At 39.0% G+C, this 24,240-nt stretch overlaps 2 protein-coding genes across 3 annotated transcripts; one reads left to right on the forward strand and one right to left on the reverse strand.

The window, feature by feature from the left end:
* Positions 1-276: 276 nt before the first annotated feature.
* On the reverse strand, positions 277-17,960 carry NFS1 (NFS1 cysteine desulfurase). Of its 2 annotated transcripts, none has more exons than XM_063144639.1 (13): positions 17,898-17,960; positions 15,502-15,569; positions 12,794-12,910; positions 12,582-12,665; positions 10,500-10,652; positions 9,834-9,927; positions 8,466-8,600; positions 6,774-6,931; positions 5,532-5,637; positions 4,610-4,691; positions 3,470-3,553; positions 3,253-3,342; positions 277-2,087 (listed from the first exon to the last, which is right to left on the reverse strand). In XM_063144639.1, the coding sequence occupies exons 2-13, from the start codon at positions 15,526-15,528 to the stop codon at positions 2,024-2,026; spliced, it is 1,194 nt and encodes a 397-aa protein (XP_063000709.1). In that variant the 5' UTR covers positions 15,529-15,569; positions 17,898-17,960; the 3' UTR covers positions 277-2,023. The 2 variants fall into 2 exon arrangements, with proteins under 2 accessions (XP_063000709.1, XP_063000702.1); XM_063144632.1 differs by lacking the exon at positions 17,898-17,960 and adding an exon at positions 17,107-17,239.
* ROMO1 (reactive oxygen species modulator 1) lies at positions 17,297-23,212 on the forward strand. Its single transcript, XM_063144651.1, has 3 exons — positions 17,297-17,377; positions 21,516-21,646; positions 23,014-23,212. Exons 2-3 carry the CDS (start codon positions 21,516-21,518, stop codon positions 23,120-23,122), a joined length of 240 nt encoding a protein of 79 aa, XP_063000721.1. The 5' UTR covers positions 17,297-17,377; the 3' UTR covers positions 23,123-23,212.
* Positions 23,213-24,240: the final 1,028 nt, after the last annotated feature.

Below are 24,240 nucleotides of genomic sequence, written 5' to 3' on the forward strand. Positions count from 1 at the left end.
GTGTATTGATGAAACTGAGTAGCTGCAGCTTAAGTGTTTGCACAGAGACATAGGAATATGTGAAGTGAGAATCTATTTGCCCTTTTTATTCCGGACAGTATCCAATGAAGCCACTTTGTTTACGCAACTGTCGAAGCACTACTGTAAAAGCTGGCACAATGGGTTTTCTGGGGAAACCTGTCATGACAGCTTACACTATTGGCACAGCTGCCTTGTTGGATACTGCCCTCGATGTGAACTCTTATTTGTTAGATAAAAAAAATATACATCTCAAACCACTTTTACATTTTTATTTAGAGGAGGGTCATGTCACTACATTAACCATGAACCGCATTTTTGTACCAATTTGAACTGACTTTTTAAAACCCATTTTCTGCTCATCCCTTTCTCTCTGTCCCCTACGGCATGTTCTCTTTCTCTCACTCTGCACTGATATTACATAAGTCTAAAACAATGAAAATAAATGTTTCAAATAATCTGTCAAAATGAGAATACAAATAGCAAATGTATTCTGAAGTAGTTTTTTAAATTAACTCCATAAAATGTATGTGTTGCAGTTATTTAGAAACTATCTTCCCAATCTTAAATGCTTTTTGTGACAAAGCAATACAAATTGCCATCATTGTAGTATCTACACTACTACTATTTCAAATCAAGTGTTTGAACAACCTCTCAGAACACTTAGGCAAATTGATATCTCTTGCCTGTGAATCACAGTTCTACCTGAATAAACCTCTGTAATAAATCTCATCTCAAGGAAGCAGATAACAATTTCAAATGAATTTTGGTGTACAGTATAGAACTCATCCTCAAAGCAAGCAAGAGGATAGAACTACCAAGAACAAGTAAGGCTTTGTTGATAAGCATGCTGGTAATCCACCCAGGTCAGCAAGCCATTTTCTGAGAAATACCATGTACACAAAGTTAGGTTAAAAAAAAAAGAAGCTATTTACCAAAGAGACTTATATTTCCTGCCTGCATCTGTTTAAGAAAACAAGGAAATAAAAACAAAACTCCTGCCTTTAAACAGATTAATTTGCATATTAGAAGAAAAAGTAATACAAATCCAAAAACATACCATACAGATGAGAGCACATATTTTAAGTACCAAGGATGCTAGTGTCAGCAATTTCTCTTAATGTAGCACTGGCAGGTTTTTTTAAAGTGAAAGGCAATGGGTATTTCTCAATTTTTGAATTATTATAATCAAACAAATGTAACACTGGTACATTTTATATGGATATGATACACTCTCAAGCCCTACAGAAAATGAACTGTATTAAATTCTTCTACTTTCCCTTGAAAGTAAGGCAATGGCATCAAAAAATTAATGGTGATAAAACACTGCATCATCTCCTAAATTCCATAAAGCAGGAGAAAATACTCTGGGATAACAAAACAGAGTCAGCAGGGGAAATAATCAGGAGGAAAAAAGAAGAGGTAAAATTGTTAAAACAAGTTGAATTTTATAAAGGATGAGGGTGGTAATCAATATTGGTGAATTAGTTGGCCTTAACATAGTTGCATTAATTACTACAGAGCAAACATCACTGCTCAAAAATAAGACAAGTTCTAGATGGAAGACTGTCATCTATAAGAGGATTGCTTCTGAACATACACAACACATTTGAACACAAGTGTCTGCTATGGGACAAATATTGGTGAAAAGGATGCAAAGCAGTCTACTGAGAACTTAGAAACATTTTTCACAGCGGGACAGTTGCTGAAGACTTGGTATTCTAAACTGCATCAGTATCACCTCCAAAATAAAAGTATTATAACTTCTTCGGCTCAAGGAAACTAATGTTCATATATATATTTGCTTATATGTAAGTGTGATATATTCCTGACAAAACTTAGCCTTAGATTTAGTTTTCAGGCTCTGTATTTAGAAACAGTAACACCTTGGTCACACAGAGATGGTGTATTTCAGAACACATGCCACATGGTTTTCCTCAGGAATGTACAGAAATTCTTTTAATCCATATCAATGAAGTCCAAGATTACAAATTATCTCCTTTGCTTAATGTTGTGTCCATTTAATGCTCTTCAAATCAATTCCATCTTGTACCATTTCCCACAGCGGGCTGTCAAATGAGAAGAAAAATCCACCATCAGTACTTCAGAAATACAAATAATGGGCAGCATCCAATGCAATCTGCACAGTAGCAACAGGAAGTTAGCAGTTCCTGAAGCAACCGGAAACAAGCAGATATGTTTGCTTATGTAATGAGGCAGGTCAAAGAAACTCACAGAAAGGAGCTCTGCTGACTTGACCTGTTCTGGAAATGAATGCAAACAGTGGGCACAACAGAATGAGCAGAAGCACAGTGGCAATACTAGATACTTCCCAGTGCTTGACATCAATAAGCTTTCAGGATGTGCAGTTAATAACATGTTATTTAGAAAGTGGTTTCTCCAAAGAAACCTTTTACATCTGTTCAATAGGCATGTCCAGGAATGCATTTTATCTTCAAAACCCAATTAGAAAGTTTGTTGCTACAAAATTTCACTATGATTAAGAACATAAGAAGAGTCATGCTCGATCAGACCAAGGGTTCGTCTAATCCAGCATTCTGTTCACATGGTGGCCAACCAGCTGAAAACTGGAAACCTACAAGCAGGATTTGAATGCAACAGCACCCTTCTGAACTCCTGAAGCCACAATGGATATAATTTTGAGAGACTAGAATGAAAATCAACAGATAAATTTAAGAAGTTTGTATTCTAGACAGCTATACAAAAGAGGAGGAATATATTTCTAAGGGCATAATCCAATGCATGTTTAGACAGAAATTAGTTGGAGCATGCTGGAGCAGACTTTTTCCTGTCTAAACATGCATAGGTCTGCACCCTAAAAGCCATTTTTATTAATAGCCTAATTCTATTGGGGGTGGTAAGCATTTAAGAGCTTTATAAGGAATCTGTAAATTGGATATAAATATCTGATTGGTCAACATAGATACTGTTATTTTATACTGTTGTTTTTATATTTTTGATGGTTTTAAATTTTGTATACTTTTTAATGTTCACTGTTTTTAACTTTTGTAACCCGCCCAGAGAGCTTCGGCTATGGGGTGGTATATAAATTTAATAAATAAATAAATATCAAGCTCATCTAGGGAGACAGTAAATAGCCTCTCCCCAACCCAACTGTGGTCCACTTTAACCATTAAACTACCGTGACATGTGGCAGTATTTAGAGAAATCCTGTGATGGTCAAATGTCTAATAATTAGAAGAAGAATTTCACCTCATTTCCCTTAATCTCTTTACATGCTGTATGCACTTGTTTACTGTATAATCTACTTCTTCTTCTGTAGTGAAGCGACCAATGCCAAATCTGAAATAAAGCAAAGAGCTTATCAGGCGCAACACAATACAAACACACACAAAGATGAAAATGGATTCTGCACTTGGCAAAAGTTATATAATTAGTTGAGAACATCAAGAAGAAAAATAACACTTGCCTTATGGATGAGTGAGCCAAGTCTTCATCTGTTCCAATTGCACGCAACACATATGATGGTTCTAAAGATGCAGATGTGCAAGCACTAATGAGAACAAAAATGAAGTCAAATTACTTTCTCATATAGCAGGTGTCGGAATGAAGAACACAGACTGCACCAGAGCAGTATCCTCTTAATACACATGGATCACCACTGTCATCCAAAGTATTTGCTGACCACACAGATTAGAACTAGACACTAGCGAAAAAGGCAGATTTTTCAAGAGAAATATTTTTTGGGGTAAAATTAATAGCAAGTAGGCAGAAGTAGAAAAGAAAGGATTATAGAGTAAAGCAGCAGTCAGGACCAATGCTAGAAGAATTGTAGTGAGGGGAAAGAGAACTGGCTGCCTAGTTCAATTAAAAGCATGTTAGATGATCAAGAATATCTAAATAATCTAAAGGAGGCTGGAGAGAGAGAAAAAGGACTAAAATACTAGGAGTTAGCAAGATTAATTATTTTGTCGATTGTTAAATTATATAGTTTGGCATATATTGATAAAAATTTAAAAGGAATCAGAAATGTGAATGAATGGAAGTAAATCAGTTCTGGTCAGAACCAAAATGAGAAGATTTTGGATTGATGGATCATAGATTCAGTCTAGATTAGCAGTGCCAATGACCTGAATGTGACATATCCATTAACCTGCTCTTCTTTCAAGAAGGTTAAGCACATAATCCATGCTGGATCAGACCAAGGGTCCATCTAGTCCAGCACTCTGTTCACACAGTGGCCAACCAGCCATCAGCCAGGGATAGACAAGCAGGACATGGTGCAACAGCACCCTCCCACCCATGTTCCCCAGCAACTGGTGCACACAGGCTTATTGCCTCGAATACTGGAGATAGCACACAACCATCAGGGCTAGTAGCCATTGATAGCCTTTGCCTCCAGGAATTTGTCCAAACCCCTTTTGAAGTCATCCAGACTGGTGGCCATAACTACATCCTGTGGCATTAGGCAGCTTACAGGAGAGTCCCAGATAAACTTCCATCTGCAAACTGACCGGACTGAGGTTTGCTTAGCTTTAATAATGAACAGCTTAATGTGTCCTCATACCATTCTCTGGGCCCTCTCTTTCTCTAACACATGCACTATTACCTTCCAGAAGAGAGCGCCACATCTTTAAGGGCCATCAGCAGGCTCTCGCCTTCCACATATGCAAAGGATAAGTTGATGCAGCCTGCAGAGTTGACAAAGCAGAGTCAGCTTCTTTGGAGATTAGGTTGTACCTCTGTACAACAGCATTTGTTTTCAGGAGAATTATAGCATGCTCTTAAACAAAGCATCTTAAGTCACCTCTCCAATAACCAGGGCCTCTTCCCTCCAACAGAACCTTTATTTTTCAACTTTTCTGTAATGTGTCTGTCGCTACAGCTCTGCGATCATATCTTGAACATTAATTCTAGAGATACACGCAGAAAAACTGTCATGCCAGCAGATCCATGGCTATTATTTACAGAACACCCAAAGCTGGCTAATTATGAAGATAATAAAGCTGTTCTCGAATATAGTGAATATCTGCTTTGACCCTGAAAGGATTGTTCATCATACCTTCTATCTAATACAGTATTTCCCCAGTGCTCTACTTAAAGCCTATTACTCAAAATGAGAATATAGAACGAGAGGAAAAAGTCATGCATAATTTGCAACTCAGTGGAAACATTATGTAGCAACATAAGCTTAATACAGAAACAGAAGGCATTACTGAATTGAGTTTTAAAATCAAGTGTCCCAGGGACTACATTCCTTATTTTGCTATAATGAGAATTTTGTTATGTTCAATCTCTTGTTTCTGGGTTTGCACCCAATAGGTTCAGGATTGCACAGTACTTTGAGGTCTTGTACATGGTTGCTTTCAGTTCTAAGACAACTCTATAGTTCTAGTTTCATATTTATGTCAGTTTTCTGAAGTTTCCAACATTACAAAACTATTTTAATTATTTTACAAAGAAAAAGAGCCTTTGGGAGATCAAATTAAGACAATCAATTCAGTAATAAAGAGAAACTCTGCTAATGAAACCTGGATAACGAAGCGTTGGATCTCCATTCAGTACCACATCAGGAATTTCTGACATTATTCTTGTAACTAGTCTGTCAGCCAATAAGCTAATTCGCTTATAGTCATACTGAAAGAGAAACAAGAGAACTAATAAGCCAATTTACCAATAGGCAGATAAACCATGACTGATTTACCCAAAATGCCACATTAATCATATCCAGCCTGCTGTCTGAAAAGGCTAGACAACATAACCACATTTAAGATTTGTCAAACCAATTACTCACAAAAATAAAAATTTCCAGGTTCATAGTAAAATTCAGCCCACGTTAAACATGTTATTTATTATTATCAAACTAATACTGATAAATTGCTCTGCTATCCACACTTTGCTACTGTGTGGTTGCAAGTGTGTAAAGGGGCAAATCTCATGACAGGTTGCCTCTAGACTTTTTAGAGAATGCAGAAATAGGGATGCCCACAATACGCAGGCAAAATCCCATATCAATCAACACTAGTGGTTCTAGAAACTGCCTTCCTTCGATCCAAAGGTAGAGGTGGGTAAGAATAATAATAATAATAATAATTATTATTATTATTATTATTTTTCTTCCCAGCCTATCTCGACCCTATCTCCAGATGGATTAGCGGACGGGGTGGTGGTGGCAAGGGACATGCACATCCCTGGGAACACGTCAGGCACTACAATATTGCTGCCCCACCAAGGGACTGCACAATCAGGGCTCCCCAAGCTCTTGCTAGCATGGGATTTCCCCTGCTGATGGAGCCCTGCTGGGCTAGAGTGTCCAGGGTCTCTGCTGCTCTTGCTCCACGACTCTGTAAACTCAGGAAATAATCAATGAGCTCACCACAACACGATAATCAATAGTTGTGCAGAAAAACAACCCTGAAAACAGTTGAGTATTTTTTCCAAATAACCAACCGTGGCATTGTTTTTGCCCAGCAGACGACACGTTGGTCAACGGGGGACTATTTAAGCAACTGTTGATTAAATAGTCCACCGTTGACTAACATGTTGTCCGAACTGAGCCTTTGAATAGCATCCAATACTAGTATTACATAGTGTAAATTGATTGAAATGAATGGGACTTAAGGTAGTCAATAAAATAAACAGGATTACTCTGTGTAGGACTAACACTGAAACTACCCTTTCTTAATACGTGCTTAAAGAATATAGCAAGATAAAGACTGCCAAACTAACTGGATTTGGATAAGTTATATAGACAAATTAATTACTCATTATACCTCTATCTCTTGTTGTGCCAATTCACAAGCTGCCCCAAGACCAACTGCTAATGGAGTTGGCACAGTTCCAGAACGTAATCCTCGCTCCTGGCCTCCCCCACTCTGTAAAGGTTCCACTCGTACTCTTGGTCGCCGCCGAACATAGATTGCACCAACCCCTTAAAAAAAAAACCACACACACATACAAATTTGCTTTTGCTGAATGCACAGATAGAGAACTTTGCATCAGCAAGCCTTTGGAATATTCAGGAAAGAAAGAATATTTCACCTTGATAAGTCATAAGAAGAAAAACACAGCTTTTATATTTTCAGATGTTCAATTTACATTTGTAACCAGAGGAACAGCCCTCCAGACTGAACCCTCTATTCCTGCATTCCTTCCTTGCTCTACTCTTGGGCAAGTACTTCCATCAACATTATCTCACTCCTGAAATGTAAAATATTTGGCATCCTAACCCTAAACATACTGGCAGTGATCCAGAATGCCAAAAATACTGCTTCATTCAGACACACCCTCCAATGATCAATAGGCCCAAGCACATATAACTCTGTGCTAAATTGTGGCTACAATGCTCAGTGTATTAATCTGCTCAGAGGCTTCTGCATAGAGATCTGCATGGTATAATTTATGTGGATAACCATAGCTTACTCCATTTGTGGATGTAGTTTGATATCCCCTATATAGGGGGCTTCTCTATACCTGGTATAGCAGAACCATATACAGAAAACCATGTTGTGCTTGCTGAATCATTGTGACCACAGGGAAGTAGTTTACACCAAAATCCAAGGGACTAATTCCCAATTAAGTACAATCATTACTACACTAAACTTCACATCATCCCTGCTAGATAGGTTCCGTAATCATGAATTACGTATAGGGAAACGAAGACTGAGAGAAACCTTAGAAGTTTTAACTTAACCATTACCTTGTACAGACAAGTTTCTTATCAACATGAATCAAACATAGACAATGTATGTGGCTTGACAACTGTACCATATATGTTTAGCTATTTTCACTGTTCTCCCTTCTATATTCAGAAAGCTGAAACTTCCCAATTTGCATAAGGGAGAATAAACCTTCAGTTATAGCTAGGAAATAGTAAAGCATGGATATTGTTTGAAACTAGTATTGGCAAAAGTACTGAAAATTGACATCTTTCTCTGATCGCACTGAGTGCTCAGCTCAAGACTATATCCATTTGCTAAACAGATTTTAAAAACCATAACAACTATAGCTACCTGCTAATACATTTAAGGTGCAATCCTACTCATGTTTAGCTAGAAGTAAGTCCTATAACACCAAGCATCCCCTAGGGATGGGGCTTACCTCTGAGTAGACATGCATAGGATTGTACTGTTAGTGGCCATTTTCACTAAAAGCTCATCAGAACTAAGAAGACTGCCAGTCTTTCTAAAAGCAAACAAGAATGAACTCTCACCACAACAGGAAAATCATTCCATAGCCTTGCGACAACTGCAGTAAAAGCTCTGCTCCTACTAATTAGAAATGGCATGCAATAACAAACATCATGCTCTCATTTCCTCCTTAAATACCAACACCTTAGATTTCCATGATGTCTTGAAATAGATTAGCCCTTTCTCCAAGCAGTATTTGAAAAACTAATTAAATATGTGGAACAATATTTAACAGTCAAAAGAACTAAATGCCATAAAATTAGAAAACATCAATACCTTTGGGACCATAGATTTTATGTCCACTGATGCTCATTAAATCAATTTTCATATCATTGACGTCCAGAGGAATTTTCCCAACTGCCTGTGCAGCATCTGTATGAAAGAAAACTTTATGGGAACTGCAGATCTGACCTGGAATATAAAAAGAACATGGTTCAGAATGAGGTATTATTTCTATCTTGTTTAAAGAGGGGTGGGCAACTTGTGGCCCTCCAGATGTATGACCTACAACTTCCATCATCCCTTACCGCTGGCTATGCTACTAGGAGATGGGAGTTGTAGTATAAAGATTTTAAATCTTCCAGAATTTGAGAAAGCCATAAAGACTGATCTCTTCCAGCAGGCCTACCCAGTTGAATTTTAAGATGCCTTTTTAATGGTGTGCTGCTTTTAATGATGCACTGGTTTTAAATGTTTGAATTGGTTGTATGTATTTTATGGTGTTTTTGTGTTGTACCCCGCCTTGATCCAGAGGGAGAGGCGGGTAACAAATAAATAAATTTATTATTATTAAACATGAAAATTAATTTTTATCCTAAGGATAAAGAGGCGTCAGACTTATTTTCAGGAACAATTTACAAAATAAAAAAAGTATTGTTTTTAGGGAGGTGAGGCTGCTGACACAATCCCTGGGCCATTAACTTGTAGTATTTTTGGAAGTTAAGTTAAGCTTCACCTTCTACTAAAAAAGTCAGGATAAAACGGGATGATGAAGCACGCCTTAAACTAGTATGCTGCCTTATTTTTCCCTTATTGGCTAACATTTGCTGGGGTAGGGGCAATTTAAATTGAGGGAAAAGTCACAGGAGGAAAGGGTTTAAAACCCCTTCTCACATGCTTTTGTTCTGATAACATCAGAGCAGCCAATGAGAGTTTTAAAAAGGGGAGTTGTTTTTAAGTTTGGAAATTTGGCCACAGATCTCTTGACCATCACAAATCCTGAATAGACAGACCAAAGTTGCCAGAAACTGAACGTGAGTCAGTGATGTGTTTCCAAACAGGACAATTTTTTAGGTGTCTTATGTCCTTTTGTCACAATATAACATGCCTCACCATCATGCTTATATGACAATTTGGCATTTTTACTTAAGTTGATGGTATTATTTAGAGCTTATATCTCTGTTAGGCCTAATCTACACCAAGCAGGGTATTGCACCATGAAAATAGTATATAAAAGGCAGGAGCCACCCTACTACTTTGTAGAGGTACTGAAGTGCACTGACCTCTGTTGGGGCCCATTGACCCATACCATATAATGCTTTCATACCGCTTTATATCCTGCTTCGTGTGGCTCCTGCCTTTTACATACTGCTTTCATAGTGCAATATCCTGCTTGGTGTAGATTAGGTCTTAGTGTCTACTTACCAATGTCACTAACTGGTTGCTTCACGCCTATTTCATTATTCACAGTCATTACCGAAACCAAGCTTGTGTCTGGTTGTATTGCATTTGTTAGGTCCTGGTAGGAATCATACAAGAGAAAAATAATTTGAGCTGCTTTAGCACTGCAAGTGAAAGCTCTCTTGGAAATTATCTCGAGATTTTCACAATGACATGCAATTAAATACACCAAAAGTGAATGTTGCAGAAGTGAACTAAGAGAGCAATCCCAGCCGAGCAGGAGAACAGGTTCCATGGTGTGCCAGCCACTACTTATGCCCTGTGGATCCTTCACCAAATAGCACTGATGGGACATCTGTGCTCACAGAATTTTCCATGCATGTGTTCAGGGGCCTTTGGTGGGTATGTGCCAGCCCACTGGTGGAGCAGCACATATGCCGCAACCAACAGCCCCTCAATCACTTTCCCTGGCTTCAGGATTGCACTCAAAATCCTTCTCTGTTGTTGTTGCTATTAACAATTTAATAATACACTAATACACACACACACCTAGTTTTCAATATAATACAAGCAGTAAACACTCCCCCAAATTCCCCAATCACTCCCCTTGGGTTACGTGTGTTAATGTATAATCCTATGCATGTAGTAAATTGTGTTGTTACAGTGCAGTGTACTAGCAGAGAAAGTTACCTTTAAATCTATAATCCCATTTTTCTTTACAGGCAGGTATGTCACTCGAAAGCCCTCAGCTTCAAGGGCACGACAAGAATCCAGCACACATTTGTGTTCAGTCTGTGTTGTAATTATATGTTTCTTTCTGGATTTATAGAATCTTGCAACACCCTTTATATGAATAAAAGAGGGGAAACGTAAAGATCAAAAATGATGAAGAGCAATAGTTGTTATAAATGCCAAGTCATGAATGCAAAATGCCCAGATACTTTGCATAACTGACTCCAATTCTTTGTATGCATACTTACTTACTTGAGAGTAAGCTCCATTGAACTCAGTGGGACTTACTTCTGAGTATACTTGGATAAGATTGCGCAGTCCTGCCATTTTCAGCATTAATTCGTTTTTTAAATAAGGATGACCTTATTTAAAATGTCAAAGTACATACTCTGCCTTTCTTTCCTAAATGCAATTACTATAGTGCAACCTTTAGAGCAGCAAGATACAAAAAGGAGACAGGGGCCTTGAACCTTTAATAACTGTGTAGAAGAGGAAAGTTTAGCAGGTGTAACTTGCTATGCAAGCTACACTTGGATGAAATTTCCCCTTTTATAAAGCTATTGAAGATGCAAGAGCCCTTTCCTCTTTTATATCTTTCCACACCAACAGCCTTCCATAACTGGATCCCCTCCTTATATTCTGGAATACAATTCCCGCCATTCCTAACCATTGACCATGCTAATTGGGGCTGGTGGGAGTTGGTCCAAAACACCTGGAGAGCACCAGGTTGGGGAATGCTGCTATAGTGGCTTTAGCTACTAAGGAAGTCTGCAGCAACTGAAACGTCAGCAAATATAGAGAAGAGTCCTGAAATGGGGGAAGGAACCTATCTATACAAACTGTTTTGATAATATAACACCTACTCTGCATAACTGATTTAAATAAAAGCCAGGCAGAATTAGATGTACAATAGGATACTTAAAATCTGGATGACTTTCAACTAGATTGCTCTAAAGCAGCCTTCTCCAACCTGGTGCCATCCAGATATGTTGGATTATAATTCCCAACGTTCTTGACCACAAGCTTGCTGGCGGGCGTTAATGGGAGTTGAAGACCAAAACATTTGAAGGGCACCAGGATGAAGAAGGCTGCTCTAAAGGAAGGCAGTAATGTAATACAACAAAAAACAGTCCAATCTCATGCATACCTACCCACTGTGTTCAATAGGGCTTGCCCCCAGTAACAGTAAGAACCTTTACTTGTCTATTTAGAAGTCTCATTGTTTTCAATGACGCTTACTCCCAGGAAAAAACTGCTTAAGATGGCTGCAATCATACACACTTAAGTAGAAGTAAGCCCAGTTTAATTAAATGGGGATTACGTCTGATTATATATACATAGAATTGTGCTGTAAATTTTCTTAGGCTTATGACAAGTTTTGTTATTGAGGCATCTCACTATAATATCGCATCAAGTTATGATTACACACATTTACAACTTCAGAGGACACCGCAACACAAGAGGGAGGTATCAACATGCTTGGGGGAAATGCTAAGGTTCATAAAAGTACAAAACATCTGTAAAAAATACCCTAAGAGGAAGATAACTGAGAATTTCTCAGTAGCCAAGGTCTATTGGGGGGTGCGGTGGGCAGGAAACGGAAAATGGCTGGGAGGGGGAATGGTACTGAGTATCCTGAACAGGAGCTCTTCACACTGCAATAGTTTCTTGCAGCTCTCACTTGCATCTCAGAATGCTCTGTAGCCCCATTGTGCAAATGCAAAATCAACTGCAATTTTCAAACAACTTCCTTTGGGGTATTCTTATTTAAAGTATTGTAGCTTCCTTTGACTTTAAGCAGACAGCACACAGGATGGCAAGTGAAATACCTTTTTAGAGGTTTGCCACAGCTTTTATTTATGCTCAATTAAGCCATATATATTCACGTGTGTGTGTGTGTGATTGAGCCATTCATTGCCATTTTTGCATTACATTTCTGCCTTACTTAGAACTAGAAATAAAATAGCCAGATTTTAACCCCCAGATTATTGTGAATTGTTTTACAACATCATTGTTTCTCCTTACAATGTACCAATTTACCTTAATTGCTATATTGTTTGATTCTGTTGCCCCGCTGGTAAAAATAATTTCTCTAGCATCTGCTCCTATTAATGATGCAACTTGCTAGGGAAAAAGAACATATAGATATAAGTTACAACATTTGAAGAAAATAAAATTCACTAATTACAACTGCTTAATAGATCATCGGGAACAGATTTATAATTAATTTATAAGAACAATGGAGGACTTACCTGTCTGGCTTTTTCCATGGCAGATTCACTCTCCCAGCCATAAGCATGAGTTCTAGAGTGTGGGTTGCCATAGTAATGGACAAGGTAAGGCAACATGCTGTCCAAAACCCTGGGGTCCTACAACACAAGAAATTCAATTTTCCCATTTCACTTCATCCTGTTGTTTTTAATTTTCTGTGACATATAGCTTTATGTCTCCCAAATCCAAGAATCTGTCCAGTCATATTACTAATTTTTTAGTAATAGCTTCGGCTATTGGGCAGTATAAAAATGTAATAAATAAATAAATAAAATACTAAGGCCACAATCTGATGTACCGTCCTATGAGGTACTGACATCCTACACAAGTGACAGTAATTCACACTGAAGTCAATAGACTCTTTTCTGAGTAAAAATGATTAAAAACAGGCTGTAAACATTAAATAATTTTCTCAAGGTGATTTTTTTCACTAGTCAAACCCATCAGGGTAGACAGGAAACTAGGGCTCCAATCCTATGCACATTATGCATTTTGAGTAAGCCCAACTGAACACACTAAGACACACTAAGTAGAGATGTGAAGACTTGGAAAAGAGTTTTTTTCTGGGGGGTATCCCCAAAGAGTGTTTTTTTTTGGGGGGGGGGTTTCCAAAGAATTGGAAACACTGAAGAGGTTTGGATTATGAAATGTTTTCTTTTAGAATTTAGATGTAAAATGTCTGGAAATAATGAAGCCATGAGGGATTTCTTTAATCTCTGTAAGATTCCCAGTTTAGTTATTCCTTCTATTTCTTATTAGAATTATTGATCTAATGCATCTTTTACTGACAGACATCTAAGGATGCTCCAAGTCATGCTCAATTCCCCAACATGTGAATAGAGTCACCATAACACAACATGGAAGAAAGTGTGTATTCTTGAGAGTTTGGGTTTTGTTCTACGAAGTCCTGTGCTTCTGGACTTGTTTGGGTTAGATGCTATAGCAGTTAGTTCTGATCTAAAATCCACATGTGAAAAAACACGGTATGTTATCCTACCACCGGCACCAGATGCAACCAAACTGCATGTGGGTTACCCCACCTATGTGCTTTTTTAAAAAAAATAACTTTGTGGCTTGGCTCTATAGAACACACTGTCACACTTTTTAATAAAGTTTTCAATTAGACCTCACCACTAGGAAATGCTGCAGCAATAAAACCTTTTAACTGCTGTCTCTAAAATTAACCCTCTCTACCTGAAATTATTATTATTTATTTATATAGCACCATCAATGTACAAACTCAATAGCCTGGTTCCTATGGTGTAGATGTGGGATTGACACTATCACTAGAGAAAACCTTTCAATATGAACAAAAAATGAAATGTTCATTAATGTAAGTTATTTGCAGAAGTGAATAAAATGTCACTCTTTAAATAACAGGTCAAGATTTCTTAAAGGTTCTTAAATTAAACATGGCTGCTTACCGTTCCTAATAAGTAAGAAAGTTGTTCCCACCTAAATAAAATCTCAATAGCTTTTTCTTCAGAACAGATTTCCCTAAACTCTACCCCACAAACAGGAACAGGTTTAGAAATGTCCCTAAACTTCCTTACAAACAGGAACAGATGTTGTACTTTTGTCTTCCTCTGCCTTCAGTTCTTCCTGCTTCTTTTGGCTTCTAAGATGATTCACATGTTACCGGGACTACATGGTAAAGATTCCTCTGGTCAGACATAAAATAAGAACCTAAAATGTGTTTATTTATAAATTGCTTTGCTCATAAATTTATTATATTTGGTATATTAAATTTAAAAGTATAGTTTATTCAGACAATAATTACAAATTTACTGAGTTTACTTTTTAAAGATTTGAAATATAATAATTTATGAGCAAATCAAATACAAATCTAAAGTCACTTTGTTGTTTTAGGGCAGCTTTCCCCAAACTGGTGCCTTCCAGATACTTTGGACTTCAATGCCCACCATTCCTGACTATTGGCCATGCTGCCTGAGGCTGATGAGAGCTTAAGCCCAAAATATCTGGAAGGGTTGGAGAAGGCTTTCCTAAAGCAAAGTGACTTTAGATCTATAGAGAGTGCTTAAAAAATAAATATTGCTTATTTTTCCATTTCCCCCCAAATTTCTGTTTTCTTTCCGGGGGGGGGGGACAATGACGACGACAGTTTTTTCCCCCATGGCTTCAAAATCTACAGAAATTTTACATCCCTACATCTGAGTAAATATGCATAGCAGGTGGTGCAGGAGTATTTCATACCCCCACCCCATCCAGCCTTTGGTGGGCTGGATGATGCTAGGCAATTTTGCCTTTCTTCATGCTGGGAGAGGCATGGAGTTCTGTGGCTCTCCCAACAGGGAGAAAGGGAATTGGACAGCACCGAGAGGAGGAGGAGCTGCTCCTCCTGGTGCTGGCCAAGTTCCTGGCTTTGGGTGGCACCCACTGACCCCATAGGAATGATGTGCACCACTCAAAGCCACTTGGCTGGTGCCTAGAAAAACAGCCACACCTCCCTGGTGCAGGCCAAGTCCCCTTCCATCCACATCTCCACTGTTATCTCTGATCCAGAGGTCTAGCCCTGCCACCTGGAGGAATCGAAGGACACTCTACAGTCCAGCTGCAGAATCTCTGTCACCCAGAGGTTTCGCATCCCTGATGCACAGGACTGCTCTATAAACGCTGTTCATTTGTGTGCTCTTTAAAACCCTCCCCAAAAGAGTACTTGTTCACAAACCAGAGGAGTAGTTGCTTGGACATCCATGTACAATGGACGGAGTGAGGATTCATCAACATCGCCTTTGCCTAGGAAAAGACAACTATATGAGTAACAAACGCAAATTTTCAGAGAATACTACCCATGCTTTGATGCATGTGAAGAAGTTAAGTACACTATAGACATAGAAACTTGGGTGGGGTGGGACATCTTATCCTAGTATGGGGTATAATCTAAACAGAGATCCATTAATACACATAACATTACTATATAATCTATATATAGTTTTAATCATCTTTCTGAACTTTGTTAAAAATATTTGTGCTCATTTAATTCAACTACAAGCAGCTGATCGCCAGATGAAAATACACAGGACTAGGCTGGTTCATCCGATATGACAACGATTTTCAAGCAAAATATGGCATTTTAGAAGCTAATTCAAACACCACCACCAGAAATCAAGTGAGGCGAGATCACAGTGAAGCTTTTAAATAATAAGATTCTCTTCATTTGGTTTCTTAGTTTAGCAAAAACATGCAAGTAGTTTTCATATAAAACATTTTCAGATTCAGAAGGCTGGATTCCCATTAGGGATGCCACAGTAAGGTTATCAACACAGTGCTCAAGCCTGTCATTTTAAGAATTCTCAGAAAAAATATGTTCCCCACATATGTATTCTTCATGAACCTGAAATTCTGCATAATGCTCCATGCAGCTGATGAAGTGTACTATAGCCCACGAAAGTGTCAATCTTTAAGGTGCCATAACCCTCTTTGCCGTTTTTGTTGCAATAGACTAAAATTTATTAGATTGTAAGCCTATGCGGCAGGGTCTTGCTATTTACTGTGTTATCTGTACAGCACCATGTACATCGATGGTGCTATATAAATAAATAATAATAATAATAATAATAATAATAATAAAACGGCTACCCCCTCTGCAAAATGCAGTAGCCGTGACTCCCACCCCTATATCCCAAAAATCCCTTAGGCTGCTACAGCAGGATACAACCACAGTAGCATTTATTATAGCTGGCCGGAGGGAAAGTTGGGCAGACAGCCCATTACAACACCAGGAGGTGCAGCTGTTGCGCGCTCTCTCGCTGCATTTGAACCGTCGGCGTACGTATGGGCCATTCACGACGGCTGAGGGTTTACTCTTCAGGCTGAACCACCCTTCCCCAAGCTAGCACCCTCCAGATGTGTTGACTACACCTAGGAAATGATGGGGGTTGTAGTCAACACCCCAGAAGACACAAGCTTGGGGAAGGCTGGGCTAAACCATCCGGTCTTATGGCTCGGTTTCCCGATTTTGGTCCTCTCTTTACTTTTACTATCACCCGAAACTGTTTCCAAGTCACAGCAGAAACCATCAAAAGAGCAACACTGCCCAAGCAGCAACAGCTGCAATCTTGGGCTAGCAGGGACGGGGAGAGGCTCCCTCTGCCTTTCCTGTTTTCCGTGCGCGGCTCTTGCCAAACCCACAACCGTGGAAAAAAATACTGCCCAGGAGGCAGATGTCATGGCAGCTGCGAAGGGAGCCGCCCACCAGCGGCTTCTCCTGGAAGCTCAGGAGGCGCCTGGGGTCCAGCTGGATCTGCCCGTCTGCCAGGCGGGGAGCCGTTACCTTGTTGCTGCGCAGCCCCCGAAAGACTTCGCCCTTGAAAAGCCACCAGCCCCCTCAGAGCCCGCAATGCCGCCGGCCGAAACACCAGCATCGTCACAGCCTGCCCGCCTCTTTCTCTAAAGGCAGCGCGCATCCACAACCCCCTACAGGTTCGACATTTGACCCTTCACCCCAGCGCCCCGAGCTGTTTCCGGTGTCGTCATCAGAGTGCGGCGGAAATTCAAGGCAAGCTGAAGGAAAGTCGGGATCGACTGAGCTCGAAGTGGTCGAGGTGAGACCCGGGGGGAGGAGGGGGGGCGTGAAAAGAAGAAAAAAACGGGACAAGAAAAAGGCAAGGGGAAATCCTGTGGAGAGCCGGGGCAAAGGCTATTTTGAGGGGGCTCGGAGAACGGGACGTTTCAGGGTGGCCTTTCTTATCTGCCCGGGAACAGATGACTCACGGTCCTTTGGTTGCCATAGCAATGGAGCTCTGTGCTTTGAGTTCGTCGCGGAGCTATAGTCTACCCCCCAGTCGTCGGCCTTTGTGCCCCCACCCCCAGCTCAGGTATTCAATATGCGAACATGGCAGAAAAACACGCCCATACTTGAATGTACGCTATTTAAAGGCCTCGAGGTTTGCAACCGCTTAGTCGAAAAAAAGTTAAATTAAGGCGCAATCCTGTGCAACTTTAAACAGAAAAAAGGCGTACAACTCCCAGCGTCCCGTAGCCAGCATGCTGGGAGTTGTAGGCCTTTTTCTGACTAAAGCTGCATAGGATTGCACCCTTAAGATGCCTTATCCTGGAACCCACCTGACTTTTTCTTGATCACTGCCTGCAACTCGTTTATGGATCTGTCTTGTTTCCCCTGTGGCTCTTTTAAGCTAGAGACTTTCCAGAAACGGGTACAGCTGAACTGCTATACTGCTGGATTTTTTTTAAAAGTATTGTGCAAGTGCCTGCAGGTTCAAGGTTTAGACTCTAGAGATTACATCATTGTTAACAAACAGAATTCTAAAGTCATTAAATAGTGGCTAAACTAGTAGGATAGAAAAGTTTCTATCAGCATATGCACTCCTAGCAAATTTTAAAATGTGTTTGCCTGTTGATTAGTGGGTTTTTTTGGGCGGGGGGGCTGTTTGTTAACTCATGTTTATTTTATATTTATTACATTTCTATACTGCCCAATAGTCAAAGCTGTCTGAGCAGTACACAATTAGTAAAACCATAAAATACAACATGATACAATACAATATAAAGATTTAAAACTACAGTATAAAATAAAACCTACCAGCATTGCAAAGATTTAAAATGCAGTAACAGATTTAAAACAGAAAACTGAAAGACTAAAATGCTTGGGGAAAGTACTAAGTGCATAACAAAGGCGCCAGGCAAGCCTCTCTGGAAAGCTCATTCTACAACCAGAGTGCCACCAAAGGCCCTCTTAGTAACCACCCACCGCACTTCCTTTGGTGGCCATTCCTGGTGAAAGACCATCTAGATCTTAGCATCCAGGCAGGTATATATTGGAGACAACCCTTCAGGTAACATGGCCACAAGCCATTTAGGGCTGTGAATGTTAACACCAGCACTTTGAAACAGGCCCAGAAATGGACTGGCAGCCAGTGCAGATGGAAAGGTACTGGAATAATATGACCACATTGGCCAGTTCCTGTTAAAAATCTCACTGCCCTATTTTAGACCAGCTGAAGTTTCTAGACCATTTTCAAAGGCAGCCGCATGTATAATGCATTGCTGTAATCCAGACAAGAGCATGGGTAATTGTAGCTATGCTATCCCTGTTCAGTTAAGGATGTAGTTGGTTTATCTACCTAAGTTGATAAAGGACCTGTTCAGACAACATAAGCCATGGTTAGGCCGCTAACCCTTTTGCAGCAAATGGTTAGTAAGTGTGTTTAAACCATGGTTATGTGGCCACCTTGGTTTCGAAAAGTTCACACAACACAGACCCTGTTCAGATGACACACTTAAGCCATGGTGGTTAAGCATTTGGAGCTAAATGTTATGGCTTAACGTGTTGTAGGAACCATTAGGGTGGATTCCTGCATTGAGCAGGGGGTTGGACTCGATGGCCTTGTAGGCCCCTTCCAACTCTGCTATTCTATGATTCTACTTAGTGTGTCATATGAACCATTCCTAACCATGGTGGCTGCATAACCACAGTTTAAACACTTGAGATGTAAAAGCCCAGGAAAAAAATGGAAAAATTCAGGGGGAAAACGTTTTTTCCCCATTTTTTCCAAAGCTTTTTTTTAGGGGGGAGTCTGAAAAATTGGAAAAAATGAAGGAAAAACGGATTATGGGATGTTTTGTTTTAGCATGATAAATAAAATGTTTAAGACAAGGTCATATATTTATTTCTCCAAATGATTTCTAAAAGCTATGTACAGTATCAGATTATTACAATTTATGGGCAAGCAAGTCCTAGGTTGCAAACTGAGACTACAACTCTCAAATGCAAGAGCAAGATGCATTTCTGCTTCTAGGGGGCACTGCCATTGAAGCAGAGACTGATAGTGATAGCTATAGCTCAGAAAATGAGTCTGATTAAATTTCTTGCATATTCATTGAATCTTGGTCCCTATGTCTTGACACTGTGGAAGACTAGCGGAAACATGAATAATTTTCTTTGTTACTAATGTTGGTGGTTTCTTCTGTTGTTGTTGTTTTAAATTGTTTTTTGCCTGCTCCTCATATACTGGCAAAACCAAAGAGGTTCCTTAAAGTTCAAGTGTTCCTAACAGTTCAGGAGCTTGTAGTTCCATTTGTTACCTAAAAAAAGTAAAACATTTAAAAAAGTAAATTCAATTTGTAATAATCTTTTGAATACACTGTACTTTTAATATACCAAATGTAATAATTTTATGCCAAACCAACTTGGACATAATTACATTTTATGTTGCTAAAGTAACAAAGTGACTTTCAATCTGTAAAAAGTGCTAATATTGCATTATTCAATTTTTCTGAAAATTTCTGGTTTTCCCCCAAAAAAACCTCAGGAAATTTTTCCCCCCCGTAGCTTCAAAATTTTCAGAAATGTTACATCTCTATTAAACACACTCAGTAACCATTTGCTGCAAAAGGGTTAGCAGCCTGACCATGGCTTAGCATGTTGTCCGAACACGCCTAAGTCATGGCTAACCACTGTGGCTTAATGTGTCGTCTGAACATGATCAAAAGGTGCTCCATGCCACCGAGTAAACCTATGCTTCTAGTGACAATGCTGGATCCCCCAAACTATGAACCTTATCCTTTAGGGGGTGTACAATTCCTTCCAGAACAGTTTGAATATTACTTTACTACAATTCTAAGCACATTTACGTGGATCTTTTAACTGTAAGTTATAATTGTACTGTAAATTATTATCTATACAGAAGCACAAAAAATAAAGGCATAATCCTATGCATTTTTAGACAGAAAAAAGTCATATAGCTCCCATCATTACTCAGGGAATGCTGGGAATTGTAGGACTTTTTCATGTCTAAACATGCATTGGATTGGGCCCGAATTGTTGCTGTTCCTGCCCCGTCCTAAGCAGGTTTTCTTGGAAGTCAGATTGAATCAGAGATATTTCAGAGATTATATGTAGAGTTAGGCTATTAATCCAATAAAGTTAGGCCCAAACATGCTTATTTCTAGTCTAGACCTTGACATTCTTTATATTTAAACTACTAGAACACCATTGAGCGGCAGTCCCAAAGAAACTGTAGCGAACGTTCACAAACCAGAGTTATTATCCAGCAACTTCCATGAAAACAGGGAGATTCATAATGTAGCAGTTTACTTTCAGCTGTAGCAACTCAAAAAACATTGCTTGCTCGGTTTCTGAATTCCTGTATGGTAGTTCTGGGTTAGCACCATCCTATTGATTTATTTAAATTCTATACTCTATCACATAATAAAGAAGGATATTGTTAAAACATAACTTCCAGACATCGTACATGGTGCAAATCATACTTCACTTGAGAATATAAAATTCTTAAGGCAGGAATTTGTTCTATGTTAATTTTGTAAACTACAATGTACACCTGACGGTGAAATAGAAAAATATAATAACCCCCTGCCAATTTTTTGGTAGCATCCAAAAAGTTTCTAAAGGAATTGCTGCTTAACTACTGTAACTTTGTATGTTAATATCTAAATGATATAGTTGTGCTGATTTGCACATGCATTCATCTGGAAGTATGAGGCTTACATGACAAAGCGTAGTGAAGAATTACTTTTTAATTAAATTCCAGATAAAATCCTTCTGTAGAAAGGGCTTACTGAAATAAAAGCAAAAAATACCCTTTTCAAAATCCCTCTCAGTACTTACTTTTGAATGTTCCATTCAGATTGGAACTGTGAATCTTCTTATGCATAGAAGCAGTTGGTGTCAGACTTGTTTACATATTTCATTTATTTTTCTAGATGCCTGTGACAGTGGGGCCATATGGCCAGTCCCAACCCAGTTGCTTTGACAGAGTGAAAATGGGTTTCATGATGGGCTTTGCTGTTGGTATGGCAGCAGGTGCACTGTTTGGTACATTTTCTTGCCTCAGGTATGTTGGAGACAGACTGCTGTAGTTGTATGCATTGTAAATCCTAGGAAAAATACTCTCTTCACCACTACCGTTACCAACTTACCACAATTTCACTGGTTAGGGAATGGGGAAAATACTGTTTAATAACCTTCTACATTACCTAGTCTTCCTATTATGTAGTTTTTAAGGACTAGTTTTGGGTGATTAAAGGCCATGTAGCAATATATGAATGTTATTTCTTAAATATTTCATTCATAATTCTATTTTTTTCATAATCTTAAATTGTTCATCTTTTATAATTTCTTGGGGTGGGTGGGCTTTTTAAAATCCATTTTTCCAGGCCTGCAGGTCTCTAGCAAAAGCACTAACAAGGGAGGATGCAATTTTAGTATCGATTAGTCTAAATCTTGAGATGTATGGTATTTTCCAATGGCCTATTTTCTTTTTATATTCTTCCAGAACATGCTAGTTCTATTTCATTGAGATTACTATTTGAATGACATCTGTGTATGTTACAATCATTACATTAATGGTCTGCTTTTAGAGCATAAAATATGTATTTATTAATTGATTTAACTGAAAGTATCATTACACTTAGTACATTATATTTGTACTAAGTATAATGATACTTTATGAAAGAGCATGCAATGCTTCTTCACAGTCACTGTTCATTTATGGGGGCTTCTTCATGAGCAGTGCTCCTAATGGGGGTAGATACATACTTACAAGCTTTAATAACCATGTTGCTCTTTCACATCAATCCTCAGCACTGATTTTTGTCACATAATAAGCACGTAGGCATAGATCTGGAGTTCCTTCCTGATTATTGCTCATGAGACACTCATACTGCCAGAAGGGAGATGAAGGCACATCTTTCTGCAGCTTCTTGCAGACCCCTCAAATCTGCTTCAGAGCTTCTGAAATGAGGCTGCAGGGGGAGGGGGAACTGGCAAAAGATCTCTCTCATCTTTCCACCAGTGGGATCTTCCACTGGATTGATAGACTTACCTTGAATGAAATGAGACTTTCGATTTGCAGGTTACTTAGGTTCCAAGCCACAGACTGTCAAAATGTTGTCATGTGTGTTCAAGCAGGACCTCAAAATAAACAGGATATCATTCCCCACACTCAAAATGGGCTACGTTGTTCTCCCAATCCTGTGATTTCTGACATTGCAGATACTGAGGAGCAGATCTACCCTTCCTCTGGTTTTGCAGACCAATGGAATTCATATCCTGCTTACTCTGCAGCTCACTTCTAAGCATCAGCTCAAACCTTTGAAGTTCTGCATTCATATTCGCTTGTCATCAGATACAAAATATTCTTTTTCCCTTGTTTATTATGGGAAATAACCCCCCTGTAAAATATTGTGTTCCTTCTTTTAGGATTGGCATGAGAGGACGAGAACTGATGGGTGGCGTTGGCAAAACTATGATGCAGAGTGGTGGAACATTTGGGACATTTATGGCAATTGGCATGGGGATCCGGTGTTAACTTGGAATGTTATTTTTTTTACCATGAAGACTAATGCCCCTGCTGGTCAAGATCCTGCTATGTAATATAATAAATATCTTTGCACCGGGATTGAGTAAAGTCTCTGCCTTTATAGTTATATCAGCAGTTTGTAAATATGCCTCAACACAAACTTATCTCCACAAGATCAAAAAGCAATGGGAGTATCTTCTATGTGTACAAGAAAACTTCCCAAATTTGACTTGAAATAGTATGACAACCACGTTCTACAGAAGGAAACATGCTTTTTTTCCTAGCTACCTTTTTAATTGAATAACATATCTTTCTTGAGTGGGTATCAAATCACTCATTCATTCAAAACAGATAGATTAGTATTGCTATCTTGCCATATAAAAATACATCCTATGCTATAGATCTATATTGTATACTTACCCAAGCCAGTGCAGGTGTTGCAGAGAACTTACGTTGGTTTGTATGAAACATGGATATTTTGACAGCTGGAAGTGGTCCAGATCCATACTTTATAGTAGAATATGGGTAATACAGACCAGGTAAATTAGTATTGTTTCGTGGCTTGCCATCATTATTCTAGGTACTCACTTGGCAAAACTAGGGTTGCATGTTTGGTTCAGGTTAATTCCTTAACTTTTATCACTTAAGATAAAAAACAGAACAACTTAAGATCATATAGGTAATTGTGTGGCATCTTGTCTTGTTACCAGTTTTGAGTAATATAGATGAAAGATGACTGATAAGGCTATGCTCAGGGGTAACAAGTATAGTATCACTTGCAAGCAGCATTTCCCTATTCTAGAATATGCTATTTTGGTCTTCGCTTTTAAGAGCAAAAATCTATGCTACTGTCAGAAGACGCAGTACAGTACCACTGAGAAAGTTTCTGTAACTAGATGGCTTGGGGAAGATTAGGGGTTCCAGAAATGTAGACCAGGAGAGGCTTTAGAGGAGGACTACTAACTTCTACAATGTCAGGATATTTTAGAGATTACAAAATAAGTGGTTAATTTATGGAGAGAAACAAGTTACTTTCAGCCCTTGCTTTGGTCAGCTTAGAGTACTTCTACTGCAGTAGCACATTATGCTATACAGGGATACATAATTCTACAGAAATAGGAAAGACC

Source organism: Elgaria multicarinata, chromosome 1 (assembly GCF_023053635.1).
Source record: "Elgaria multicarinata webbii isolate HBS135686 ecotype San Diego chromosome 1, rElgMul1.1.pri, whole genome shotgun sequence".
NCBI classification, from domain to species: Eukaryota; Metazoa; Chordata; class Lepidosauria; order Squamata; family Anguidae; genus Elgaria; species Elgaria multicarinata.